Raw genomic sequence first — 19,169 nt, forward strand, 5'->3', positions numbered from 1 at the left:
TGCCTCATTAGCCAAGGCACACCCCTTGCGCATGCCTATGCTGTTAAGGGGGCAGGCCGCTGTGAAGGTCACTGTTAAAGGGGCGTACACTGTGGAGGTCACTGTTAAGGGGGCAGGGGCCACTATTAAACGGGCAACTGCTGTGGAGGTCACTGTTAAGGCAGCAGGGTACTGTGAGGTCACTGCTAAGGCAGCGGGGTACTGTGGAGGTCACTATTAAGGGGACAGGCCCCTGAGGAGGTCACTGTCAAGGGAGTGGGGTGCTGTGAAACTCACTGTTATAGAGGTGGGCTGCTGTGAAGGTCAAAGTTAAGGGGATGGGCTGCTGTGAAGGTCAAAGTTAAGGGGATGGGCTGCTGTGGAGGTCCTATTTTAAAGTGGAGGGGCACTGTTGGGGGGTCAGTGTTAAGGGGTGGGGGACTGTGGAGTTCACTGTTAAAGGGGCGGGGTGCTTTAGAGGTCACTGTTATGGGGGATACTGTCGATATCTTTTAAAGACACACACAAACATTAAATTAAATAGATTAAATATACCCGGGCCAAGCCGGGTCCTTCTGCTAGTGAGAAACTAAAAAGAGATACCAACTAAACGTCTGTAAGAGAATATAGCAAACTAATGCTGATTAGATCCCAAAAATGATGACAGATTCACTGTAACTGGCATTCATCATTATTCATGACATTCATGGTATATTAGTAGTAATAAGTCAGAACAACTGAACTTTTATCTTAAAGACGTTTTGTGTTTTTTAAATTTATTTTACTTATTTATATAGCGCTGACATATTCCGCAGACATTATCATCTCTCGCTGTCCTCAATTTAGCTCACAATCTAAGTTCCTTGTCAGTAAATCTTTACAGTGTGGGAGGAAACCCACACAGACATGGGGAAAACATACAAACTTCATGCTGATGTTGTCCTTGGTCAGATTAGAACATAGGACCCTAGCACCCAGCACAGAGCTAACACCTGGAGTTAGAACTCAGCTGTGTACCTACATCTTAAGGACAAAGGACACTAGTTTGATGACAGCGAGGGTTGCATCATAGACCCAGAGGAGGACTGGTCCAAAAGAGGTGTGAAAGAAGCTATTTTTGTTAATTTGGAGAAATTGAGCTTGAACAGAGGTGTAGAAGTGTGATATCGATTGTCTAATAGCTTCAGTTGTCTAACAGCTTCACTCATGCAAATGATATTAACATATTACCTCCATGACTGAAGCATGAGTCACCAGTACTTTATTTTGTATCCTACATGGCCCTAAGACTCATATTTTAGAGGAGGAAAATAAGAAAAAATTTTTTTTTTCAGATTCCCAAGTATAATCAGATCAGACCCCCAGTGTTAATCAGACCTTAGATCAGACCCCCAATTGGACCGCAATGTTAATCAGACTTCAGATCTCCAATGTTAGGTCTCATGCACACGACTGTATCTATTTTGCGATCTGCAAAAAATACGGATGACGTCCGTGTGCATTCCGTAATTTGCGGAACAGAACAGCTGGCCGCTAATAGAACAGTACTATCCTAGTCTGTTATGCGGACAATAATAGGAAATGTTCTATTTTTTTGCGGAACAGAAATATGGACATGCAGGAAACGGAATTCACACAGATTAACTTCCGTTTTTTTGCGCACCCATTGAAATGAATGGTTCCGTATATGGTCCGCGAATAAAAGTTGGCAGGGTCCGCAAAACCCTAGCACAAAATACCTCCCAGAAACTGTCCCTTTGTGGTGGCCATTAATAGCTTTCACATTCTGTTCTCCTCCTCCTCCTCTAAAATGGATATGGAGCAGGGGGCTTAGGAGGTGAGATGTGGGCCATAGCACCAAGCCAACCATACCTTCAGCATGCTGCCTGGACTTCCTCTAATATTGACCCCTATAGTTACCACAATAGTATGTATCTGGCCAACGGCAGCGAGGAGGCATTGGCCCACTGGAAGAATTCCTGATAATTTAACACTGAAGGTATAAAGCCTGAAGGGCAAACACTGTATACTGCTATTATATTTTTTTTTATCACATTCGTCAGTTTTTTTGCTAAATGTTATGCGTCTGTGAACCTCCAGTTTCTGTTTCAGACTTTCTGTATGATCAGATGGCAGATCAAAGGATTTTTACTGTTTATACCTCCCACTATTATTACTAATGCCCAGGCTTTGCATCAATGTAGCTAGAGCCTCAACTGTTACATATATATGAAACTTATCCTTAAAATAGCTCAGCTTTTTCTTCCAGTTCCTTCCTGCTCTACTGAAAAGCTATGTCTACGTGAAATGATGCTGCAGCTGGTACTTGCTTCTAGAGCAGGCATCTCACTGGGCCTGACCAAGCACACTGGGCGCAGCTGACAGACTTATACTGCATTAGCCAATCCTTGCAGTTCTGGCACTGTATAAATTAACCCCTGGCAAACTATATCACTGCCAGCAAGAGCTGCAGTGTCATCTCAGGCGTGCCCAGCTAGACTCAAGGGCCCAATTTCTGTGTGAAGCATGTGGAAGATAAAGTGACAGCTTACAAGTCTCACCCTGCCTATGAAGGGGGGAAACATTACCCACAGGCTCTTGTGCGTAGTTTATTAATACCAAAGAAGTCAGTTTGAGCAGATGAAATGTCCAGTCCAGAGGATGAAGGGGAACGTTCTCAAGAAGGGAGGTAAGATCCTACATATAATAGGACCACATCAACTTAAAGAAGACACATTTCTAGATATGGGAAGAAGACGTAGTTGAGGTCAAGGGGTAGAAAACACCAGACAGAACCACACATAGCCAAAAATTAAGTATTTCAGATGTTCTGGGGCAAGGAACGTAGAACTACACATGACACTGAAGCAGCATAGACAGACATGATTTAAAGTGCCACATTGGCTAACAGTGTAGTGGTAGGGAGATAAAGAAAATGCATGAAATGACATTACTGTGGTCGAGGAGTGTGACTGTCTAATAAGCAGACGCACTAATAGTTCATGTAATGGCACGCAGACAAAAGAGATGTGATTGTACAGGAACAGCAGCATGCCCAGACATCAGCATAGTAGAAATTCAAATTATGAGAATGAATAAATGTGTATGTATAACATCCTATGTATAGAAATATGGGCTTCTCTGTATAAAATGAATATATAAAAAAACTGATCTTCAAGACAGAAATCAAACTATAAGAAAAAGGAATACTAAAGATGCTTTCCAGCGGCTAAACCCACTCTCAAAAGGGTCTAGGAAGACAAGTGTTCTTACACCGGAGAGCTGGTGGTCACTGATTATGTTCACCCCCTGAGGTTAAGGAATCATAAAAAGATTTAGGCTGGGTTCACACATTTTTATGGCATGTTTTCATATTGTGCTTTTTGAAAAAATATGGCAACTCCAGAATTACAAAACAGTACACACAAGCATGCATTTTTTATAGTGGCATTTTTATAATTGCAGTGCATTTTTGTGTCCATTGCAGTTTTTTTTTTTATCACAGCATTGTAACAATTGCTTTTTTCAGCCATTTTCCCATGACCTATGTGAAGAATAAACGCTAATGGAAAATCTCCATAAAAAAACATGTAAAATGTTTTTTTGTTTTTTTTGGGCAGCAAAAATGCCAGACCAAATGTATGTGTGTAGGAACCATTATGGGATGCTGGGGTTAGCTGGTCATATCTGAACACTTAGTTCTGAATGATTCTAGACCCCCCCAAAAAATAGGTATTGTTTAGGCTTCAGTGAGAATCCTCCTAAACCGTATTACTCCGCTGTGATATAGAGTAGAACAAATGTAACACCACTGCAGGATTAGATTAAGGCTACTTTCACACTTGCGTTCGGGGCTCCGCTTGTGAGTTCCGTTTGAAGGCTCTCACAAGCGGCCCCGAACGGATCTGTCCAGCCCTAATGCATTCTGAGTGGATGCGGATCCGCTCAGAATGCATCAGTCTGGCTCCGTCTGTCCTCCGCTCCGCTCAGCAGGTGGACACCTGAACGCTGCTTGCAACGTTCGGGTGTCCGTCTGGCCGTACAGAGGCAAACGGATCCGTCCAGACTTACAATGTAAGTCAATGGGGACGGATCCGTTTGAAGTTGACACAGTATGGCTCAATTTTCAAACGGATCCGTCCCCCATTGACTTACATTATATATATTTTTTGGTTCATGGTAATGCAAATGGATCCGTTCTGAACGGATCTAAGCGTTTGCATTATAGGTGCGGATCCGTCTGTGCAGACACCAGACGGATCCGCTCCGAACGCAAGTGTGAAAGTAGCCTTACAATGCTGGAGTCCATATACCCACATTCTGTGGGGCCTCAAGCAACTCCGTCCACTTCCAATACCTATATTTTCTACAACCTTTTTTCCTCTCTGTATGGTTTCTACCTTTTTATCCACTTTTCCTCAATTTTTTTCAAAAGGCAAACGAGCATTTGTTCTCACTCTTCAGCCACTGCAGCCCCTACCTAAGTGCCTACTACAAATACTACACATCACATGCATTTGTTTGTGGTATATATGTAATTAGCTGGTGGAGTTTTTTTCAGTTTCTGCCGTTCCTATCAATTTCGCCAGGGGGTGATATCATACATTTGTACCTGCAAAAAGATGGTTTTAAGAGTACTACATTTATGAATACGTATCCATTCCTAGAAAAACTTTGCCCGTTTTATTAAATTAAGCCGTTTCCTGTCTTTCCAGGGTACATGCACAGTCGAGGCCCTCTTCACCAGTCACTCCTGAATTTTTGTCCATAGAGGACATAGGGGTAAGGTTCCAATACTGTATCGCAGCTGTGGAAGACTTGGAAAGAGAAAGAGAGGAGCTCATACGTGAGTTGGCCTTACTTCGCGAGCCCTCATTGGAAGCTGTAAAACAAGCACATGAGGATGTACTGCAGGCATATGGACAGAAGGCTCAAGCAGAGCTTGAGAGGGACACTCTGAGGGAAGAGATACGAGGAATACGCCGTAAATTGTTCCGAGTGACTAAAGAATGTGTAGCATCCCAATACCAACTAGAAAATCGACGTCAGGAATTAGTTCAGAAAACTGCAGAACAAGAAGAGCTAGAGACTGTTGCAGTTCGACTGACAGAGGAGCTTTCCCAACTGCGGAATATCTTAACTCAACAGAGACAGGAGGAAGAACTGCGACTTAGAGCTCCGCAACCGAGGCGAATCTCACGTGAACTTCAGGAAAGACGACGGCTCTCTGCAGAGCTACAAATCATAACTGAAGAACAACACAGTACTCTACAAGACCATTATGAACCCAAACTTCTTCAACTCCTCGAGCACGTTGAAAGAGGGGCACGGGCCCTAAGGAAGGCACAGGAAGAGTTGCAAAGGCTTAGAGAAGAAATAAGGCCACTCCAAGCAGAAGCCTGCCAACTGCAGGTTCAGAAATGTAGTCTACAAGAGCAAATCCAGCTCCTGAAGACGAAGAGTGGAGAAGAAGTGCAACTTTACAGGGTATGGATTGAATTTTGGATAAAGCTTATAAAAATGCTGCTTGTAAAAAGTGCTGTTAATATAAAATATGTGTACTGTATTTATGTAACAGTTTCTGTGAGTTCTGAGAACCCTAGATACGTGAGGTAAAATGTGAAATGCAATTTGGTACAGGGATACATGCATACCATGTTATAGAAGTATTCCCTACTAGGGGAGACACATGGGCGAGATTTATCAAAAGGGGTGTAAGATAAAACTGTCTTAGTTATTCATAGCAAGCAATAAGATTCCACCTTTCAATTTTCAGAGCTCCTTTGGAAAGTGAAGTGAAATCTGATTGGCAACTAAGCCAGTTTTCCTCTACAACAGTTTTGCAAATCTCCCACATGAAGTGCTTATGGATATGGAGGACGAGCAGTCCAATGACCAAGTACTGGAGAGCGGTACACACTTACTTGATAAATGTATGGTGCTTTCATATGGCACCATATAATAGTGATATTCTCCCCTAGCAATAAGGCAATTTTATTTCCTATTAGACTTATGTAGAATCCTACAGAAATACTCAGCAGTGTACAGTAGGGCCCTATAATCTTCTACAGTTGGCTCCAAAAAATTTAGAGGTTTGTCTGAGCCATGATACACTAATGTGCATGAGGCCAATTGAAAGATGCTAAACCCTACTTTACCTGGATATGGTTGTCAATCTTAGATGTGTATAGAAAAGGTCCAGTTGCATACGTATTTTTTTGTTAGTTTTTTTACAATTTAATAATATGGTGAATGGATGCCATTGTATGGCATGCATCTGAGGCACCCATTAACATATACGTTTTTTGTATAGGTTAAACGAATGGCAAAAACGTGATGTGAACCAATCTTTACATGCTTTTGAAAAAAGTTCCAGTGAAGAGTTAGGGTAGGGCCACGCAGAGTTTTTTGGACAAGGTTTTGAGGCAGATCTGCCTGCAGAATTTTCAACCAAAGCCAGAAGTGGATTGGAAACATAAAGAAAGTATTTATACTTCTCCTTCCTGGTGGATCCACTTCTGGCTTTGGTTGAAAAGCCTTAAAACCTCATCCCGTGCTCACGATGTATGCCACTCCGGGACATATGGCCTGCTCACGGACCGTATGTTTCGGAGGGCATACGGTCGTGTGCATGAGTCCTTAGAGTTATTGCATAGTATGGAGCCACCTGATGTTCAGAATTTATAGCAATGTGCACATCCATCTATTGCTGGGCGCTAGTGGATCCTCAGTCCCTCTCCCCAAAGCCAGCATAGTGATTGTCTGTACATTGCAGAGCAGCCAATAGAAATAGCTTTCTGCCCTGCTTGTAAGGGAAGGATCAAAGCCTCTGTAAGGTGCTGAGAAGACACCTTTTGCAGGAGAAGAAAGGACTATGCTGTCAGCTCCCAGGGGGAGAAGCAGACAGATTCTGTCTAAAACCACACCCCCCAGCACAGATCTGTAACAGAAACAAAAGTGGACACTTAGCAACAAAAACAATATGAGGTATACTTTATGTTGTAAATATGGCAAATTCCTATAAAACAGCTATTAGCTGCCTTTCAGGACTTTTTACTCTGTATAATAATATTTCAAAGAATAACCCTTTTGAAGTGGATCTGTCTGTTTATAATTAATAATTAATACTGTCAAATGTACGGGCAGCATATTGCGATTACAAGTCTGTATATTACTAGCAGCCAAAACAGAAAAAAAAAATATATATATATTTTTCGCCGTCTGACTACTGGGACACTGAAAGAATACCCTATGAGTCAGATTTATCATTAACTCAAGTCAAAATGATGGAGTGAAAAAGTCGCAACTTTTTGCACAATCGCTAAAACTGCGCAAACATTTGTGACTTTTATTGGCTCTGCGCTATGCTCGCCAGTTTTCTGAAAGCGGGCGTGCTTTCTTATGTAAATTAATCTTTAGACAGATTTACTATTGCGACAATTTAAAAAGTTGCAAAAAATTGCGCAAGTTCACTCCAGTGAGGACCATGTGTCACGAGGGTGTCAAGAGCCACGTCTGACTCCGTTATACCCGGGGTCAGGAAGTCGCAGCGGGTGGCTGCGCGCTCTATGTCTAAAGATCACGTTGTTTCTTAGTGATTGTTTTCTGTGTTTGCCTTGCAATCCTTTTTGTCTCACTCAGGGATCCGTAGCTTCTCCTCCTCAGCTGTTTCTTGTCTGCCACTCCCAACCTCCTTATATTCTCCTCTCACACTTCTCTAGTTGCCAGTTATAGAGCTTCCTGCCTGGACTTCTATACTGACCCACTGGAGCTGTGAATCCTGGTTGTTGTTCCAGAGTGCTACCCTCCGGATCCCTGTTGGGCTTTTTGTTGTCTCCTGTTGTCGCCCACCTGGGATTATATGTTGAGTCTGTATTGTCTGTCCTCCCCTTGGTGTTTTCCTTTAGAGCTAGTGGTGCGGACTAGTGTTCCCACCGCCCTGTTCACTATCTAGGGCTCATCTTAGGGAAAGCCAGGGTTTTAGGCACGTGATCGGCGTACGGGTGAGGAACCCGTCTAGGGACGTCAGGGCAGCCAGGTGCCAGCCGCAAGGTGAGTCAGGGGTCACCACCTTCCCTCTCACTTGGGCAGGGCCTTCCTCTTTCCCTCCCTCTGTGTCACGTATGTGATAGTCACGCCGATCGTGATATTATAACTGGCCCTTATTTTTTGGGAGAAAAAAAAAAATATTTTTTTTTTCCTCTCTACTTAGAATCCAATATGGATCCTATTGCTGCTTTGGCAAAACAGCTTCAAGGCCTGTCTTTGGAGGTGGCAGGATTGAAGGCGTCTGTCCTCCAACAACAGCAGCAAATGCAGCAGACCGCAAGCCCAGCGGTTGTTATGGGTAACCAGGTTGTTACAGAACCCAAGGTTGTTCTTCCTGACAGATTTTCTGTGGGAAGGGACAAATTTGTGACGTTCCGTGAGGCCTGCAAATTATATTTTAAGCTGCGCCCTTACTCCTCAGGTAATGAAGAACAGCGGGTGGGGATTGTTATTTCCCTGCTTCAGGGGGACCCGCAATCCTGGGCGTTCTCGTTACCCCCTGGTTCCCAGGCTCTCCGGTCAGTGGAGGGATTTTTTGGGGCTTTGGGTCTCATATATGATGACCCTGACCGAGTCGCCCTGGCTGAGTCGAAGTTACGGAGACTCCTACAGGGAGATCGGCCAGCAGAGGAATATTGCTCAGAGTTCCGTAGGTGGGCTACGGATACTCAGTGGAACGACCCGGCTCTCAGGAGTCAGTTCTGCTCTGGGTTATCTGAAAGGGTTAAGGATGCGCTGGCGCTGTATGAGACCCCCCTTTCCCTTGATGCTGTTATGTCCCTCTCTATCAGAATAGATAGACGTCTTAGGGAGAGATCGAAAATTCCTGAGCAATTGGTAACCTCTCCCAAGCAACAGTTAGTCTGTACTGACTTAGATGAGCCTATGCAGCTAGGAGGAACTTCTCGTCAGGTCCGTCCTCCTGAGGCTCGCCGTAGGTGGGGGGCTTGTTTTTTCTGTGGGGGGAGGGGTCATTTCATTAATGTCTGTCCCTCCTTTCTCAAAAACAAAAGACCGTCGGAAAACTACTAACCCCAGGCTGTGCGGAGGATGTCAGCCGGGGGGTATACGTTTCCTCCATACGAACATCTCAATTTGTGTTGCCAGCGGTTATTGTTTTTGGTGTTAAGACGGAGTCTATTTCTTTTTTTTCTAGACAGTGGAGCAGGGGTAAATTTGATAGATGCCCATTTTGCCCGCACTATGGGTTTGTCTCTCTGTACGCTGCAGAGACCTATTCCCATATTCGCTATTGATTCTGCTCCTCTGTCTCAGAGAAACCTCACTCACATTGTCCATAACTTACACCTTCGGGTAAGGGACCACCATAATGAGTGTCTTTCATGTTACGTTCTGGAGGGCCTTCCCTCTCCTGTGGTATTGGGTCTTCCCTGGTTGGTAGCGCACAATCCAGTGGTGGATTGGCAGGCCAGGGAGATATTGGAGTGGAGTGAGCATTGCAGAGAGAATTGCTTAAATAACAATTGCTTAATCGCCTCCATAGCTTCCCTACCTACATTTATTTCGGACTTTGAGGACGTTTTTTCTGAAAAGGGTTGTCAGAAGCTACCACCTCATCGTCCTTATGATTGCCCGGTTAACCTGATTCCCGGTGCAAAATTACCCAAGTCCAGGTTGTATAATCTTTCGGGTCCCGAGAGACAAGCCATGAAAGATTATATCTCCGAGAGTCTGGCTAAGGGACACATCAGACCCTCTTCTTCACCCGTGGCTGCAGGGTTTTTCTTTGTTAAAAAGAAAGATGGGGGCCTGCGTCCTTGCCTAGATTTCCGTGAGCTAAACCGGATAACCATCCGAGACCCATACCCTCTTCCTCTCATTCCTGACCTTTTAATCAGATTGCGGGTGCTAGGTGGTTCTCCAAACTTGATCTTAGGGGGGCCTACAATCTGATTCGTATCAAGGAAGGGGATGAGTGGAAGACAGCTTTTAACACCCCTGAGGGGCATTATGAAAATTTAGTCATGCCTTTCGGTCTGACCAATGCCCCTGCTGTCTTCCAACATTTCGTTAATGATATTTTTAGTCATCTCATCGGCAGGTTTGTAGTCATATACCTAGATGATATCTTAATTTATTCGGCTGATCTGAAAACACATGAAGCACATGTCAGGCAAGTACTGCAGGTCCTACGGACGAATAAATTATATGCGAAAATTGAAAAATGTGTCTTCGCCGTTCAGGAAATACAGTTCCTGGGATATCTATTATCTGCTTCAGGTTTCCGTATGGATCCTAGGAAGGTCCAGGCAATTTTAGATTGGGATCTTCCCGAGAACCTTAAAGCTCTACAACGGTTTTTGGGTTTCGCAAATTTCTATAGAAAGTTCATTAAAAATTATTCAGTGATCGTTAAACCCCTTACTGACATGACTAGGAAGGGGACTGATTTTTCTAAATGGTCTGACGCCGCTAAAATTGCATTTTCCTCTCTAAAAGAGAGATTTACCTCGGCACCTGTTCTAATTCAACCTGATGTCTCCCAGCCTTTTATTGTTGAAGTAGATGCGTCAGAGGTGGGAGTGGGGGCTGTATTGTCTCAGGGTCCGTCTCCTGGCAAATGGCGTCCTTGCGCTTTCTTTTCCAAAAAGTTATCTACTGCAGAAAAAAACTATGATATTGGAAATAGGGAACTGTTGGCGATTAAACTAGCGTTTGAAGAGTGGCGTCACTTCTTAGAGGGAGCAATCCACCCCGTCACGGTGATTACGGATCACAAAAACCTTCTGTACCTAGAATCGGCTAAGCGTCTCACCCCTAGACAAGCTAGGTGGTCGCTATTCTTTACCAGATTTAACTTTGTAATCACCTATCGTCCTGGGGCAAAAAATACCAAGGCAGACGCATTATCTCGTAGTTTCCCTGGAGGGGGTAATGTTAGTGATCCGGTACCTATTTTACAAAGAGGAGTGGTTGTCTCTGCTGTACACTTTGTTCTAGAGGGAAAGGTGTTAGAGGCCCAGGGGGACGCCCCGGCCTCTTGCCCCTCAGAGAAATTGTTTGTACTGTTAAACCTGCGTCTTGAATTATTAAAGGAACATCATAATTCGGCACTTGCTGGGCACCCGGGTAGTAAAGCAACCTTGGAGCTATTGTCTCGTCGTTTTTGGTGGCCAAGGTTGCGTCAGGATGTAATGGATTTCGTGTCTACTTGTTCTACTTGTGCACACGCGAAAGTCTCTCATACACGTCCAGCAGGGTCTTTATTGCCACTTTTCATCCCCAATAGGCCATGGACACATCTGTCAATGGATTTCATCACTGACTTACCGTTGTCTGCGGGTAAAACAGTTATCTTGGTAGTAGTAGACAGGTTTAGCAAAATGGTACACTTTATTGCGCTACCCGCACTTCCTAATGCTAAGACTCTTGCTCAGGTGTTTATCAGTGAAATCGTGAAGCTTCACAGGGTCCCTTCCGATGTGGTTTCGGATCGGGGAACCCAGTTTATTTCTAAGTTTTGGAAAGCTTTTTGTTCCCGTCTGGGGGTACACTTGTCCTTTTCCTCAGCTTTCCATCCTCAGTCGAATGGACAGACTGAGCGTACCAACCAAAACCTAGAAACATATTTAAGGTGTTTTGTGTCTGAAAACCAAGAGGTGTGGTCATCATATTTACCGTTAGCCGAGTTTGCCATAAATAATCGCTGTCAGGAATCCACTGGCAAGTCACCATTTCTTGGTGCATACGGTTTTCATCCCCAATTTTGTACTTTCAAAGAGGGGGGGGTCTTCTGGGGTTCCCGAAGAGGAACGGTTTTCTTCATCTCTTTCATCGGTATGGCAGAAGGTGCAAGCTAACTTGAAAAATATGAGTGGTAAATATAAATGCATGGCCGATAAGAAACGGTCGCCAGGTCCGGACCTAGGAGTGAATGACTGTGTGGTTGTCTACTAGGAATATTAAGTTGAAGGTTCCCTCTTGGAAACTGGGCCCTAGGTTCATTGGTCCTTATAAAATAGTAGCCGTCATTAACCCTGTGGCTTCTCGCCTGGAGCTACCTCAGACTTTTAAGATCCATAACGTCTTCCATAAGTCGTTACTCAAGAAGTATGTTCCACCTCTAGAACCATCACCGCTGCCACCTCCTCCTGTTATTGTGGATGGTAAACTGGAGTTTCAAATATCCAGAATTGTTGATTCTCGTCGGGTCCGCCGCTCTCTTCAGTATCTGGTGCATTGGAGGGGTTACGGTCCCGAGGAAAGAATGTGGGTTCCAGCGTCAGAGGTAAACGCCAACAGGTTAATTCAGGCTTTCCATGCCTCTCATCCTGAGAGACCTGGTCCTGAGTGTCCGGAGGCCCCTCGTGAAAGGGGGGGTACTGTCACGAGGGTGTCAAGAGCCACGTCTGACTCCGTTATACCCGGGGTCAGGAAGTCGCAGCGGGTGGCTGCGCGCTCTATGTCTAAAGATCACGTTGTTTCTTAGTGATTGTTTTCTGTGTTTGCCTTGCAATCCTTTTTGTCTCACTCAGGGATCCGTAGCTTCTCCTCCTCAGCTGTTTCTTGTCTGCCACTCCCAACCTCCTTATATTCTCCTCTCACACTTCTCTAGTTGCCAGTTATAGAGCTTCCTGCCTGGACTTCTATACTGACCCACTGGAGCTGTGAATCCTGGTTGTTGTTCCAGAGTGCTACCCTCCGGATCCCTGTTGGGCTTTTTGTTGTCTCCTGTTGTCGCCCACCTGGGATTATATGTTGAGTCTGTATTGTCTGTCCTCCCCTTGGTGTTTTCCTTTAGAGCTAGTGGTGCGGACTAGTGTTCCCACCGCCCTGTTCACTATCTAGGGCTCATCTTAGGGAAAGCCAGGGTTTTAGGCACGTGATCGGCGTACGGGTGAGGAACCAGTCTAGGGACGTCAGGGCAGCCAGGTGCCAGCCGCAAGGTGAGTCAGGGGTCACCACCTTCCCTCTCTCTTGGGCAGGGCCTTCCTCTTTCCCTCCCTCTGTGTCACGTGTGTGATAGTCACGCCGATCGTGATACCATGCTTATCTTATGCGACTTTTTAATAGAACATACGACTTTTTCGTAAAGACGTGCGACTTTTGTAAAGCCGCTTACTGAAGGAAAAACTGCTACCGTCAAACCACATTTATCACAGTATTGAAGGACCATTAATAATAATAATCTGACTTAGCCAAAAGTGACTTTGGACATATGTAAAAGTGTAGTTAGGCCTCTTTCACATGAGCGTGTACAGATTTGGTCCGGATGCGTCCTGATGCATTGCAGCAAACCCGAGTGAGTAGGTACGCAATTGCAATCAGTTTTGACTGCGATTGCGTTCCGTTGTTCAGTTTTTATCGCGCGGGTGCAATGTGTTTTGCACGCGTGTGATAAAAATACCGACTGTGATACCCAGACGGTTTGGGTTCAAGGTTGTGTAGATTGTATTATTTTCCCTTATCACATGGTTATAAGGGAAAATAATAGCATTCTGAATACAGAATGCATAGTAAAATAGGGCTGGAGGGGTTAAAAAAAATAAAAAATAATTTAACTCACCTTAATCCACTTGTTCGCGCAGCCAGCATCTCTTCTGTCTTCATCTGTGAGGAAAAGGACCTTTGATGATGTCACTATGCTCATCACATGGTCATTCACATGATCCATCACCATGGTGATGGATCATGTGATGAGCGCAGTGACGTCACCACAGGTCCTTTACCCAGGTCCTGAAGAAAGAAGACAGAAGAGATGCCAGCTGCGCGAACAAGTGGATTAAGGTGAGTTAAGATATTTTTTTTAAAAATTTAACCCCTCCAGACCTATTTTACTATGCATTCTGTATTCAGAGTGCTATTATTTTCCCTTATAACCACGTTATAAGGGAAAATAATAATGATCGGGTCCTCATCCCGATCGTCACCTAGCAACCGTGAGTGAAAATCGTATTTTCACGCAACCCCATTCATTTCTATGGGGCCTGCGTTATGTGAAAAACGCACAAAGAGGAGCATGCTGCGATTTTCACGCAACACACAAGTGATGAGTGAAAATCACCGCTCATGTGCACAACCCCATAGAAATGAATGGGTCCGGATTCAGTGCGGTTGCAATGCGTTCACCTCACGCATTGCACCCGCGCGGAAATCTCGCCTGTGTGAAAGGGGCCTAAGCTGTAAGTGTAATGATAAATCTGGCCCTATGTATTCATAAGGACAGCGACCGCCCCTTTCTGCATCGCCTGACAAGATGTCCATAAGGGTACACACAGCAGCCTGTCAATCACTGCTCTGAGGAGTGGTGGCTCTGTCCTCAGTTTTACAGGTTTTTTATATATGACGTTCGATGTGCGCTAAAACTGACCAGTTATTCTACAGGTCAGTACGAATCCAACTACCGGTATACTTTATAAGCGTAGTTTTTCCTGTTTTTTGATACTGATAAAATGATAAAAACCTTGGGGAATATTTTTTTTTTTCGGCGCCATATTCTCATATTATTATTTTTGGGAGTTATGTGTATGGAGCTGTGTGTTCATTTTTTGCGGGGCTGTACTTTTCATTGATACCATTCTGGGGTGTGTACGACATTTTGATCACTTTTTATAAAAAAAATTGTGTAAAATGAAGCGACCAAAAATGTCGAATTGGCCATCTTTTTTTTTCTGTTTTGCCACTTGCTAAAGATATTTTCATATTTTTATAGTATGGGCGTTTTTACTTGTTGCGATACCCATGATATATATTTTTTATTTTAAATTTTTTTTTGGGGGGGAGGGGGGTGATTTGAATTATTATTATTATTTTTTTTAATACTTTTAATTAGTTCCCATAGGGAACTATAATAAGCAATCATTAGATGGCTATTCTCATAGACTCCAATGCATTAGCATTGAAGCCTATGAGAAATGTATTTGTTTCCTATGGAGTCCTGCTACAGACAAGGGCTCTATAGGAAACACTATGCAGCAGCCTCCTATTATTCTCTATGACAGGGGCTACTGTTTACAAGCTCTGACTCCTCTGAACGCCGCTGGAGGGAGCCGAAGCATACCTGGAAGCGTGCACTTCTGGGTTTGGATGTGCTCAGATTCCATGGTCAGGATTGACCACGGTAGCTGAAGTGTTAAATATCCACGACCGGCATTATTGCCAGTCGTGGACATGAGCAGCGGGTGTCTGCTGTATGAAATGTCAGGCACCCCGCTGCTATGGCACCATGTTTAAAAATCCAGCCAGTGCAGTACTAATACGCCACTGTTTTGGAAGAGGTTATCCCATGATTAAAATAAAAAATAAAAATCAGATACCATTTAGTACATGCCTCTCTCTTTCTAACAAGCTTAGAGCCAGCCCTGTACCTCACAGGGATCCAGAGATCTCCACATTTATTATTCTGCTAGATTTATTTCAACCTGGCAGTTTAAGGCCTCTTTCATACGGGCGTCATGTTTTTGGCCGGGATAAGATGCGGGTGCGTCGTGGAAAAATGTACAATTTTTCCGCGCGAGTGCAAAACATTGTAATGTGTTTTGCACGCGCGTGAGAGAACTTGGCATGTTTGGTACCCAGACCCGAACCTGAAGTTCTTCACAGAAGTTTGGGTTTGGGTTAGGTGTTGTGTAGATTTTATTATTTTCCCTTATAACATGGTTACAAGGGAAAATAATAGCATTCTTTATACAGAATGCACAGTACAATAGGGCTGGAGGGGTTAAAAAATTAAAAAATTAAATGTAGCACACCTTAATCCACTTGTTCGCGCAGCCGGGCTTCTCTTCTGTGAGGAAAAGGACCTGTGGTGACGTCACTGCGCTCATCACATGGTCCATCACATGATCCAGCACCATGGTGGTGGATCATGTGATGGACCATGTGATGAGTGCAGTGATGTCATCAAAGGTCCTTTTCCTCACAGATGAAGAAAGAAGAAAGAAGAAAGCTGGGCTGTGCAATCAAGTGGATTAAGGTGAGTTAAATAAAATAAAACATTTTTAACCCCTCCAGCCCTATTGTACTGTGCATTCTGTATTCAGAATGCTATTATTTTCCCTTATAACCATGTTATAAGGGAAAATAATAACGATCGGGTCTCCATCCTGATCGTCTCCTAGCAATCGTGCGTGAAAATCGCACCGCGTCTGCACTTGCTTGCGGATGCTTGCGATTTTCACACAGCCCCATTCCCTTCCATGGGGCCTGCGTTGCGTGAAAAACGCACAAAATAGAGCTTGCTGAGTGAAAATCACCGCTCATGTGCACAGCCCCATAGAAATGAATGGGTCCGGATTCAGTGTGTGTGCAATGCGTTTACCTCACGCATTGCACCCGCACAGAAAACTCGCCTGTGTGAAAGAGGGCTAAGGGGGCGTGTCCTTTCTAGGGGGTGTGTCCTTTCTACTGCATGTGGTTAAAAATGAACTATGGAACTAAACATGTGTTTCCGTCTTAGTGAGCAGGGCAGAAACAATTAGCAAAAGGGCAAACAGGTGGCGCCATACAGATAGATTTTGTACAGTGGTGATACTACGTTGTAAATTACATGCAATTACAAAAGTGTTCAGATCCAGGTGTTGGTTTTCATGAGACAACCCCTTGAAATGAAAATGTATCAAACTTTTATATTTGCATCATTGGTTACAGTATTTTGCAATGGTATTTGTCAAATGCTGCACGAACAAAGCATTAATTGGTGGAAAATGTATTAAACTGTAGCCCCAACCTGAAGTTTAAATGTGCCACAGGGGCAGAAAGTAGTAAGTGTGTGATTTTCCATATCCTGATTCTAATAGGATCTTTGAAGCAGAGGCTCCAGGGAAAAGAAGCCACTGCTCTTCCTACAGCTAAATGTTAGAACTAGAGCTAATTCCCATTTTTTTAAAGAGGTTTTCCAGGATTTTGATACTGATGACCTATTCTCAGGTCATGAAGTATCCGAAGTCGATTCGCTCATCTCCAGTCATCAGTATAAAAATCCTGGAGAACCCCTTTAAACTTGTTTTCAGCATTTCTTAAAACTAATAAATTCAAACATTGCCTAGTGTGTACATGTCACCTAGTGCTGACACTAAGTGCTTCTATCGGGAAACCTCTAAGCAGAATAGTCTATATATATAGGACAGTGTTACTCATGGGTACAGATCTGAAACTCTTCTTTCACACTCTTTTCCCCCTGCCTACTCACCATTTGCCTTTGGCAGGCAAAACTGGGGTCCAGCTCAAATGACACAGGAAAGCCCAAGTACTGACTCCTTATATTCCCTATTTAATTAGGTGCCAACACATCCCTGAAAAAAGTACTTCATGCCAAGTCTATTTATAACGGAGTGGAGAGAACAGTCTCCCAATAAAACTATTTTAAAGGGAACCTGTCAGGTTGAACATGATGTCTGCGCTGAAGGAAACATGTTATAGAGCAGGAGCAGCCTAGCAGATTGATTGTTTCTGTAAGGGCTTATGCACATGAACGTATTTTCTTTCTGTATCCGTTCCGTTTTTTTGTGGACCATATGCGGAACAATTCATTTCAACAGGTCTGCAAAAAAAATGGAAGTTACAACTTCCGGTTCCGGCACGCGCATGTAAGGAGGCAGGAAAGTGGAGCTCCGTGTTCCATAGGCCGAACATCGAGCCCGGACCCCCCTAACAGCGCCAGGCCCCGACCGAATACCTGCGGGGAACTCACCGAAGACCCGTATGGAGAAATACCTGCTGCAGAACTCTCCCTCTGGTCCGCGCGTGAAGCAGGCGCTGGGAGACGAGCGGGTGCCGCGAGGTTAGATGGTGGCAGTGGAGAAGGCGCAGGGACTAACAAGGTCAGCGTCGCAACCCCTCTGAGACAGCCGGCGGCAGAAGGCCAGGACGAGGGGGACCTCACCATATCTTGCAGGTCCATGGCTATTGAGGTAGCTAAACTTCTAGCACCTGACATTAAATCCACGCTAGAAACTACAGTATCTGCAGCACTCCAGCAGATACAAAGAGAGGTCTCCCAACCGTCCAAATCACAGAATTGGAACAGGCGACATGGCTAGTGGAGGAAGAGCTAGAAAGGGCCCAATACCAGATAAGGGAAGTCCTCAACGCAAACCAGGCTCTCAAAGATAAAATAGAAGACCTGGAAAACCGCTCCAGAAGGAGCAATATCAGAATAGTAGGCCTGCCAGAGAAAATACCGCCAAGCCAGCTCAAGCACATATGCGCAATAGAGATTCCTCAGGCCCTGGGACTACAGGGCATCTTCACGGTCGAAAGAGCACACAGACTGGCACCAGCTAAGAATCTGGGTTCAGAAATGGACCGTGCTAGACCGAGACCTGCAATAGTGAAATATCTAAATTATGCGGCGAAAGAGGCAATATTGAACAAATACAGAAGACGTTGACAGCCACTGATGATCCAAGACCACAAAGTGTTACTTTTTAGTGATTATTCAGCGGAAGTGGCCAAATGTCAGAGATCCTTTTCTCAAATCTGCTCTCTCCTGGTGCAATGGAAGATAAAATTTGCACGCATATATCCACCGACTTTGAGAGTGTTTCGCCCGGATGGCTGCGTAGAGACATTTCTCTCTCCAAGTGACGCCATGGACACACTGGATACGGACGCCGATGTGTTACCTTACTAAGCCGAACCAAGATTGAGAGGTGGAATATCAAGCAGAGGCAGACGGGAGAAAACTTTGCCTAGACAGCTGTCCCCAAGATCATCAACCATCTTTGAGGATAATGGTGACTCAAAGGTTGAAATTTGGGATGGACAAGCTGGAAGATCATTTGCACAGATTGGTCACCTACCAAATGGACTGGTCGAGATGTCACGTGAGCCCTCAGGGACATAAACCCTAGAGGGAGTAGAGAATATACTGTCCAGTTCGGGGGATGTTATGGTGATGTTTTGGGGTTATTGACATGGTTCAGAGAAACAGCATTGAAGGTTTAATTATGTTTCAAAAGGGCTATGGAGGGTGGAACAAGTCTTTTTTATGAGTAGAAGGATAGTCTATCTAAGAAAGAAGGGAGTTGCGACAGCTCCTCGAAAAAAGAGAAGTCGATACAGTATGAGTTATCGAGCTGGATGGTAGGGGGGGTTTGCAGTTCCGCGGGGAAGGGGTTGGGGGGAAGTTTTAGATGGGTTAAGTAAAGGCTCCTAGCCGATAAGGTCTTTTACTTAAG

At 44.4% G+C, this 19,169-nt stretch overlaps 1 protein-coding gene across 1 annotated transcript in view; it reads left to right on the plus strand.

The window, feature by feature from the left end:
- Positions 1 to 2,459: 2,459 nt before the first annotated feature.
- Positions 2,460 to 19,169, plus strand: part of SYNC (syncoilin, intermediate filament protein) — a 38,452-nt gene continuing 21,742 nt past the window's right edge. Inside the window, exons 1-2 of the mRNA XM_044286478.1 lie at positions 2,460 to 2,668; positions 4,695 to 5,466. Coding sequence (XP_044142413.1) covers positions 2,625 to 2,668; positions 4,695 to 5,466 — 816 coding nt within the window. The 5' untranslated portion in view covers positions 2,460 to 2,624. The remainder of the gene's footprint in view (positions 2,669 to 4,694; positions 5,467 to 19,169) is intronic.

This window comes from Bufo gargarizans, chromosome 3, assembly GCF_014858855.1.
Source record: "Bufo gargarizans isolate SCDJY-AF-19 chromosome 3, ASM1485885v1, whole genome shotgun sequence".
NCBI lineage: Eukaryota > Metazoa > Chordata > Amphibia > Anura > Bufonidae > Bufo > Bufo gargarizans.